The sequence below is a fragment of the Pan paniscus genome, chromosome 11 (genome assembly GCF_029289425.2).
Source record: "Pan paniscus chromosome 11, NHGRI_mPanPan1-v2.0_pri, whole genome shotgun sequence".
Lineage (NCBI taxonomy): Eukaryota > Metazoa > Chordata > Mammalia > Primates > Hominidae > Pan > Pan paniscus.
In genome coordinates, this window is record NC_073260.2 from 119,308,347 (window position 1) to 119,318,647 (window position 10,301).

General features: G+C 37.8%; 1 protein-coding gene across 1 annotated transcript; it reads right to left on the reverse strand.

Moving 5' to 3' along the window:
• Positions 1–4,864: 4,864 nt before the first annotated feature.
• Positions 4,865–8,741, reverse strand: INSL4 (insulin like 4). Its single transcript, XM_003823371.5, has 2 exons — positions 8,441–8,741; positions 4,865–6,515 (listed from the first exon to the last, which is right to left on the reverse strand). The coding sequence occupies exons 1-2, from the start codon at positions 8,634–8,636 to the stop codon at positions 6,292–6,294; spliced, it is 420 nt and encodes a 139-aa protein (XP_003823419.1). The 5' UTR covers positions 8,637–8,741; the 3' UTR covers positions 4,865–6,291.
• Between the last annotated feature and the right edge of the window lie 1,560 nt (positions 8,742–10,301).

The following is a 10,301-nucleotide window of genomic DNA, read 5'->3' on the forward strand; positions in this document are numbered from 1 at the left end:
TGCTCTTGTTTGAATATTAGTTTTTATGTCAGTATTCATAACAGATATTGATCTGCAGTTTGTTTTTCTTAACAGTTTTTGTCTGAGGTTGGTGTGACATTAATGATGACTTCATAGAATTTAGTTAGATAGTGATCCCATGTCTTCAAAATTGTGGAAGAGTTTGAGAATGTTTCTGTTAATTCTTCTATGAATATTTTGTGAAACCACTCTTGTGAATTTTTTGTATGCATTACTATAATGTTCAGTTCTTGCATTTCTGTTTGTTTCCTTTCTATCATTTTTATCTTTGTTGATATACTTGTTTTGTTCATGTATCAGTTTCCTAATTTCTTTTAGTTGTTTGTCCACATTTTCCTTAGGCTTTTTTAGTATATATAAGACAGTTGTTTTAAAGACTTTTAGTAGTGAATCTGATGACTAAGCTTCTTCAGGGGTGGTATTCGTCCAATTCCTTTGTACATTTGGATGTGTCATATTTCCAGTGTCTTTGTATAACTTTTGATTTTTTATTAAAAATGGGTCATTTGAATAAACAGCCACCTATCCTAGTCTTTGTAGATTGATTTGATATGGAGCTTACTTATACATACCCTAGTGACCAGGCCAAGTGAAAATTTAAAGCCTTCTGAGATCTTGTCTGAGCATGTGTGATGCCTGGGCATTTGTGTTATTTTCTCCATTCCCCAGTATACACAGCTGCATTTGAATGCCTTAATTACCCACAGAGTTTTATACCTCATATCCTTGGTCTTTAAATGGTCTATTGCATGTATCCATCTGTAATTCTTGCCCAGACAGCTGTGTGTGTGTGTGTGTGTGTGTGTGTGTGTGTGTGTGTGTGTGTATTCCTGTACTCTCCCCACAGGTTTTATGACCAGTGCTCACTGATTTTTCTGCCTAAAATCCAAGCTAGGGGAAACACAGTCCTGTCATTCAGATAGCCTTCAACTGTACACAAGAATTTGAAAATGAGGTTTACTCTGCTCCCTTCACTTTGGGAGAGGAAACTAACAACTGAGCTGCCATCACTTCCAGACCAAGATTATTGCTGCACCAGTGGTGTGGGAAGGGCAGGAAATTATTGCAAAATTGTTCTACCATCTTGAAACTGGTTTCTTCTTGAGTGACAATTTATTTGGTTGCTGTAAGTCTTTGACTATTTTCTGGAGCTCCTATAAGGTTATTTCCATAGTTTCTGGGTGTTTCCTTATGTTTCTGTAGGAGAACAAGAGTTGGAGCTTCCTAGTCTACCATCTTGCTGACATTCTCTAAATTTTTAAATTGAAAAATAAAAATTGTAAGATGATATTTTAAAAGAGGTATACATTGTGGAATGACTGAATTGAGCTAATTACCATATGGTTTATCTTACATAGTTTTTTTGTCGTGAGAACACTTAAAATCTACTCTCTTAGCAAATTTCAAATATGCAATACTTTATTAACTTTAGTTACCTTGTTGTACAGTAAGTCTCTTGAACATCATTCTTCTATCTGAAATTTTGTATTCTTTGACCAACATCTTCCAAATTCCTCTTTCCACTGAATAATGTGCTAACCAGTATTCTACTTTCTCCTTCTATAAGTTTGAGTTTTTTAGATCTCACTTATAAGTGAGTTTAAGCGGTATTTTTCTTTCTGTGACTGGATTATTTCGTTTCAAATAATGTCCTCCAATTTCATCTATGTTGATGAGTTTTTAAGTTGTGAATACATTGGAAACATGTAACATAAAATTTATCATCTAAACCACTGTTAAATGTCCAGTTCAGGGGTATTAACTACATTCATATTGTTTTTCTTTTAGCAAAATTGAAACTATATACCCATTGAACAATGAATCCCTGTTCACTTTCCCTCCTTATTTTGGAAAACACCATTCCATGCTATGTCTCTATAAATATTTGTATTCTACATATCTTATATATGTGAAATAATATAATATTCATTCTTCGGTGACTAGCATATTTAAGTATGCATAAAAACCTCATGGTTCATCCATGTTGTAGCATGTATCTGAATTTCTTTCCAAGACCAAAAGCATTTCATTGTATGTATATGTCAAATTGTGCGTATGCATTCACGCATTAATGGATACATGTATTTCTTTCACCTTTTAGGTAATATGAATAATGCTGCTCTGAATATGAGTCTATAAACATCTAGTTGAGGCCCTGCTTTCAGTACTTTGGGATATATAGCTGAAAATGGAATTACTGCTTATATCACAATTCCATTTTCTGTTTTGAAGAACTACCATACTGTTTTCACAATGGCTGTACCATTTTACATTCCCAACAACAGTGCACAAGATTTCCAATTTCTACACGTATGTGCCAACACTTGTTGTTTTCTATTATGTTTTTGTGTTCTTTTTATAGTGACCATCCTAATGAATGTGAAATGATACCTAATTGTGGTTTTTGTGTGCATTTCCTTAATGATTAATAATATTGAGCATCTTTTCAGGTGCTTGTAAGTCATTTGTGTATATTCTTATGCAAGATATATATTCAAGTTCTTTTCCCATTTTTTAACTAGCTTGTTTGTTTTCTTGTTGTTTCCAGAGTTTTAATTTTGTGATTATTGTAGGGTCATGTATGGCCTGTAAGGAATAATTTACAGAGATTCTGAATGCATTTTACCCAGTTGTCCTCAATGACTGTATCTTTTCAAGCAATAGTACTATATCAAAACCAGAATATTGGCCATGATAGAAGCATGAGATAAATCTATTTCAGCACCTCAAGCAATCCTTATAGTCACACCCACTACCCACTCGTGCCCCACTCCCTGGCCTTCACCTTGAAAAATTATTCCTACTTTCTATAATTTTGTTCAAGAACATTTTATAAAAAGGAATCACAAAATGTTACTTTTTGTGACCAATGATTTATACTTAGCCTAGTTTTCTTGAAATTTGTCCAGGTTGTTTTGTGTATTAATAATTGGCTCATTTTAATAGATGAGTAGTGTTCTATGATATGGATGTACCAGACTTTGTTAAATCTTCATATATGAAGGGGATTAGGGTGTTTCCAGTGTTTCATTACTATAAAGCAACATTCATAGTTATGTTATAGACATAATGATGGACATTCCATAATGCCCAGGTGTTAACAAAAAATCCAACATTGTTATGGACATTCATATAAATAATTTTGTGTGAATATTTGGTAAAGATCTAGGAGTGAAAGTTTTGGGTTATAAGGTATTTTCATATTTAGTTTTTTTTTAAAAAACTGTCAAATGGTTTTCCATTTTCACTGTACCATTTTATATTTACTAGAAGAAATATTTGTGTTCTGTGTCCTCTGAGGAATGGTTTATTTATAAATAACTTGTAGAGAGAGAATGGAGAGGTAAATTGCTGTGTTCCCTCAGGTATCTTTGGTTCAGCTAGGACCCATAAAAGACATACTGTAGTCATAACCAACATTTGCCATGGTTTGAATGTGTCCCACAATTTCATGTGTTGGAAGCTTACTCTCCATTTTGGCAGAATTAAAGTTGGAGACTTTAAGTAGTGATTGGATCATGAAAGCTGCTCTCATGAGGGGATTAACCCTTTCATGAATTAAAGGATTGGTGGATTATCAGAGGAGTGAAATGGTAGCTTATATAAAAAGAGGAAGAGGGACCTAAGCAAGTATGTTAGCATGCTCTGGACTTTTGCTGTGTGATACTCTGCAACACATCAAGACCCAGTAGAGATTTCCCATCAGAAAGAAAGTCTTCATGAGATGCCAGGACAGGCTCTGGCACTTCCTACACTCCTTAATTGTAAGAAATAAATTTATTTTCTTTATAAATTACCCAATTTCAGGTGTTCTGTTATTAGCAACAGAAAATGGACTAAGATAATAATCCTTCAGAATATGCTTATAAAAATCATTGTTGCAGATATAATTAGTTAAGATGAAGTCATCATAGCCTGAGTGGACCTTTAAATCAAAATGTCTAGTGTACTCATAAGAAAACAATGTGCACACAGAAACGGAGAGCACACCATGTATGGACAGTGTGGAGGCTGAAGATTGGCACCTGCAAGCCAAGGAATGCCAAAGATTGACAGCAAACCACCAGAAGCCAGTGAGGATTATACTCTACATGTTACGGAAAGTGCATCATCTTTCTATGTCTAACCTCCAGAACTGGGAGAAAATGTATTTCAATTGCCTTAAGCCACCAGTTTGTGTACTTTCTTAAAGCAGCTGAAGGACTTCATACATCCTTGGAACCACTCTAGGTGCCTGTCCTGCTGTCACTTTAGGGTGTCATGCAGGTTTATAAGCAGTGGGACAAAGAGTGAGAGATATTTCCATCTCCTAAAAATCCTCCTGGAAGCAGTCTTTGGGTATTTCCTGGTTAAGAGATTGAAATGATAGACACCAGATAAAATTATGGAGCTTTCTCTATTATCCTGTTTTCATACCTCTATTTTTACTAAAAGAATAGAATTATGTATAGAATGCATGTGCCAAGAGAAGGTTCAGAGTCAGTCAAGTAACCAGGTAGAAGCTCCATGAAAGCATAATAATTATTTTTTCTCTCCTGAATCTTAAAGTCCTAGAAAAATGATAGGCACATAGAGTAAACTCAATCATTGATCATGAATAACGTAGAAACCCAAAATATTGATATTTTATTGATCGACACTACTGTCAAGAAATACACCTTATGCGCTTCTCCCCTTTGTTCTCAAAGAACAATCTAGAGGAGTCTAGGCAAACCAGGTGGTACAGTTCAGACTGTACAGTATAATCTATGAGTTCTGCCCTATGACTCCCATGATCCCTCTTCATCTTCAATAGAGTATTGGTAGGAAAAAGTTCTTTATGAGAGATGTATCAAGATCATGAGCAGTTCTTCCTTACTCCAGGATGCAGCCTAAACCCCATAGCTGCATTGTGTGGAATCGTTTGAGATCCTCTCTCCTGTCTCCATTCCAACCAGATCTTGACAATTCCTTTTCTCCACACCACCTCCTGCCCTGCTGACTCTGGCTGTTTCCACACATGCTATGCTTCCAGGCCTTTGTGCATTTTCCTGGGCTTCTCCTTGTCCCTTTTTGCACTCTCTTCTGCTTAGATGTCTTTCAAGATGCAGATCAGCCATCAGTTTCCTTAGGGAAATTTTGCTCTCTCCTCTTACCTACACTGTTCCCTGTATATTTATTCTTTCACATGTTGGCATTAAAAACAACCCTGATTCCTGTGGATCATTGCAGTCTCTATGATGACCTACAAGTATCATTGCACTTATTATCCTTTGCTTCTCCTTGTCCCACACTAGATTCAGAGCACTTTATGGGCAGGCACAGAGGGCTACTCAAATCATGCCACTTGAATTAAGTTTATAGGACCTGATAATGAGGTAGTAGCAGCTTCAGTTAGCCTGCAAACAAACAAACACAACTAGTAGAACCTCACTGACAGAGTATAAAATGTACTCTTTGATTTAGGATTTAGAGACACATAGGGAGGAGGTATGTGTAGCCAGAGGAATGCCAGTATTTGTGCCAATTCACCACTGTGATGAGGGGATGTGGAGTAATGCCAGGGACAAAAGAGGAGTTTATAGAATGATTGAAGGTCTAAAGGCAGCGTGCTGAGAGGGAGGTGGAGGATATGCATTGGGCAAAGTTCTAGGGAGGTCTCTGGGTTTACCCTAGGGTGAACATGCCTAATACCTCTCCCACCAGTTCATTCCTTCACTGCTTTTCCTCCGTACTATGAGCTGATGTTAGAGATGGTTAGATCCTTTATCTCTTATATTTCTTCTAGTGTGAAAAGAGGAAAAATGAAGAGACTCGAGTGAGTGTGTGTGAACGTATGTGCTTATGTGTGTAAAACTTTAAAAATTTATTTCCAGTAAGTTTGTAGTTCACATATTACAGTTATACACATTTTTGTAGTACATGTGATATTTTGATACGTGTATATAATGCGTAATGATCAAATCAGGGTAATTGGGATATGCATCCAAACTAACATTCATCTTTTTTGTGTTGGAATCATTACAATTCTCTTCTAGCTATTTTGGAATATACAGCGAATTATTGTTAAGTATAATTTCCCCATTGTACTATCAACTACTAGAACTTATTCCATCTATCTAACTTCCTCCATTTGGAGAGACTATAGTAGTACAGAGCAAGTGAAACATGTGAATACTAATAATGATTCTCATGTTCTAATAAACAGCAATCATTTAATTGGGCATCAGTGAATTTGTCATTGAGAATACATATGAGAATGGATGAGATGTCCAGTCCATGATTACTCTACTATGTACATAATTTAACTGAAGTTCCATCGTCACAAATTACTTCACAACAGAATGGATCAAATCGGTGACGTCCACTTCTCTTTTTGCGGGAAAGTATTATTTTCTTCAATGATGGCTGCCCTTCAGACAGTGGTTTCTTCAGCTCTGGGGACAAATTAGGAATGAATTCTGATGTCGTACCTAAGGTTTGTCCATCTTTGTTGTTGGAGGTTGACACCATTTCTGTGAAGTAAAAGAGAGGAATGAAAGGTGAGGAAAAACATTCATGTGAAAGAGGATCAGAAAAATTATACAATTTGCCTAGACCACAATGTACCCATTGCCTCAATGTAATTAAACACCAAAGAGAATCAGCAAGTATCCTAACATTTCAACAACTTAGCTTACTTAGAGTAGGGCACTTTAAGATACTACAATATTAAGGATATGCTAACTCCTCATCCTGTCCCCTCTACACACTCTTGTAATGACCCTCTAAATGCCTATACCGTACCACTTTTGACTCTCCCTGACACTGTTTTGATTGATAACTTCAATGCATTATGTACTGGATAGCAATAGGGAATTTTTTTTATAATCACAAGTTATTCTAATAGAAAGATTCAGATATTCAAATCTGATCCACATAAATCTATACATCTATATCACTGGATCTTAGCTAAAAGGCTGAGAAGCAACATACATCTATATGTGTCGACATCAAATGTTAACATTTGTTATCCATGAATACTTTCCATTTTTCTTGTTACATTTATCTATATTTGTCAAAGTATTTAAATGAGGATTTTCACTTATTTTCTGAAAAAAAGTGAAATTTAAATAGAAATTATAGTACAGCATGCTCTTCCTTAGTTTGCATTAGTTTTGACTTTGTGGTATTCTTCCCTTATTTTATAGTAAAATGAAACAAGCTCTGACTAATAATGTAAAAAAAGGAAATAACTTCAAAATCGTTATATAAATCACACAAAATCCAAGTGCATTCACTGTGCACGATAACTTTAAACAGAGTCATTTAATGATTTAATGAAGTGTATGCATAAGGGTTACAAGAAGCAGTTCTGGAGTCACACATTGCTGGTTCAAAACCTATGTCATTTGTATTAAATGTAAAACAATGTTTAGTAATTTAACTTAGCTTTTCAGAACTTAATACGACCTATTAGACAGAATATAGTAGCCTCTATCTCTTTTGGAAACTGCCCCTGCTAGTTTTAACTTAGCTGGCAATTTATCTTTATGAATACCCTGTTACTTGGTAAAGTTTGAAAACTATCCTGGTATTGAACTTTCCTCAATTCTGAAATCTTGCTTTTAAAGAAAATGCTTTGCAGTCTCAAATGTTGAAAACACTAATCAAATCAGCTATGATGGTCTGAACAGTGAAATTCCCTTGTCTCTGGTCCCCTTCAATTTCCCCTCTAGTCATCCAGGCAACTTTCTTTCTCTTCATCTCATCTCTCTCAACACACTACAAGAGTAGATTCAAAGAAATGGGAGGCAAGGTGCTCTGTTGGTGTGCATTAAAAAAACTTTTTTGTAAGAGGACGTTTTTGGTGACATAGACCATTGCCCAGCTGAATGACAAAGGATGAGAGTTATTAAATCTAAGCCCCCTTTATCTCACATTCCAGGAACCTAACAGAGGTCTCAGTGTGCTGCCCCTAGGCCAATAGGTGCATAAACAGAAATGATAATCAGCTCATCACCTCACTGTTTGTCCCCTTTCTTCTTAATTGAAGATGCCTGGCCCAGGCATCCCATTGCAATCACACCTGTTTTCTGGCCTGCCCAGCTTTCCAGGGGGTCTGGGAGTACACCTCACCTCCTGCTGGTGTTTGAGAATAGTCACCTTCTCTGAGGATTCCGTTTTCTCCACCCTGTATCTCTGGCTGCCAGGTGGGAAAGGCACCAAGAGCCTCCAAGGTGAGGCTGTTCTTCTGTTTGTCCTGCAGCTTCCCCTCTACCCCCAACTTCCCATGAGATTTCTGGTGAGACCCTTTTAATAAAAGCACATTACAATGAAAAACCACAAACTTGTAGGCACTAGCCACAGTAGAGTCTGAGTTGACTACAGGCAGTCAATGAGATCTGGAGCCTGTTTTTTCAGGCCTCATTCTGATCGTTTGGTAGTCCAGGGCTCTCACCTGTGGGTCGTCCAGATTCCAGCAGCCACCCTCCTGGGGTGGTGGTGAATGTCTTCTCAGGCATGGGGCAATATGACAGCAAGTGTTTTCCAAACCGGGGACCACATCCCCTCAGCTCTGCTGCTAGGCTTTCTCTAAGGAGTTGGCTCAGCAGCAGCCAGATTGCTGGCAGATAGGACCAGAACAGGCTGGCCATCCTGGACCTGAACTCTCCTGTTCTGGGTGTTCTCAGCCTTTCTTTAGAGACTTGCTGCTGTAGCCTACCAGACTGTGCGGGTGTGTCCCTTCTGGGCTCCAGACTGCTTTCTGCATGCCTTCATCAGGCATTTATTTGCTTAGGGCTATTACTCAGCTTTTGCGTCAATGGTGTCAGTTCCACCCCTTTCCCACCCACCTACAAGGAACTTTCTCCCTCAGTTCTTATTTAGTCTCCTTACTTGCCCTACCCACACTCTCATATCCCTCTTTGCTCCCAATGTGCTGCTGCACTTTGCTTGTTTTGAATTTGGTTGTTCTACTTCTTTTTCTTAACTTTCCTCCTGTAATACTATTTTTATGCTTACTAAAATAATGGTAATTTTTAATGTCCTTTGCTTAGATGAAATAAAAATAGAACTGACCTGTAAGCTCATTGGCTAGAAATTATCTTAGTTAACATTTGGCATATAAGCTTTTAATTGCGGGGGTCTGTCCCACAGACCCTGACCCAACGACGGATGAATAACATACACTGACACAGATAGTTTGCCTGTCAGTCCAGCTGAGGGTCCGGGCCACCTACAGACACCAAGGAGGGTGCTGTAAAGAGTTGCAGCCGTGGCCCCGATCAGCCAGCAAAGCTCACATTTATTCAGCATAGATTAAATGACGAAGGTCTTGAGTAAACACCACTAGAAGGTAATTGACATTGCCAACCTCCCGAGTAGAGAGCAATTATGCACCCGCGGTTGATCAAAGATTAGTCTTAGGACCACATGAGTAAACAAACTAGATAAACTACATTCATTTGTATCTGTGCCTTAAGCTATTAACTCAAGGTGAGGATTAGGCTGCCTTCAGCCTGATCTATTACTGGAGCTTATACAAACCCCTCCGGCGTTTCAAAAAGGTTTGTGTCTTTTTCTTATAATTATCTTAAAAAATTTTCCCACCAGCCTGACTGAACTCTCACATCTCCCCCCTTTCTGTTCTTTGCATCGGGTTCTGTTGACTTAAGAGTACAGATGTGTGCAGCAACAGGTTTGTTAGGTTTTGCTTTTATTCCGGCTTTGCGTCCTAGAATTAGCAAATAACGTAAGACAATCATGAGTATAATTAGTAACATTCCTTTCCAGTCAAAGTGTGACCCCCAGGATCGGGGGTATAACCCGGAGAAATGATCTTGCACACCTTTCCATATGGCTGTTTGTTGAGTATGTAGATCTATCATGTGAAGGGATTCTAAAATTTTAGTTTTAAGTTGCTTTACGTCTGCTGTTAAATTGTCATGAAAGGTTCCCCAGAGGTGTTGTTTCACCTCATCCCAACTATGTATTGATTGATTCCAAGGTAAAAATGTGACACAGATATGTTTATGCTCCCAGTCACAGTTTAATTGCTATCAGAATGCTAGGGCATCTTGTCGCTCCCCCACATATTCCAAGGCAGCCTCGAGGGCTTGCAGACGTGCAAGAATCTCTTGATCTATACCCTGCTGTAAGAGAAGTTCATTAGACGCATTTCTGCCCAAATTGTCTACAAAAGCAGCTGTTTGCACTGATTCAGTAGTAGATGCTATAGCCACACTAGCAGTTGCTAGGATGACTATGGCTGAGATTATAAAGGTTATAAGTGTGCCTATGAATCTTCTGGGTCTGACCTG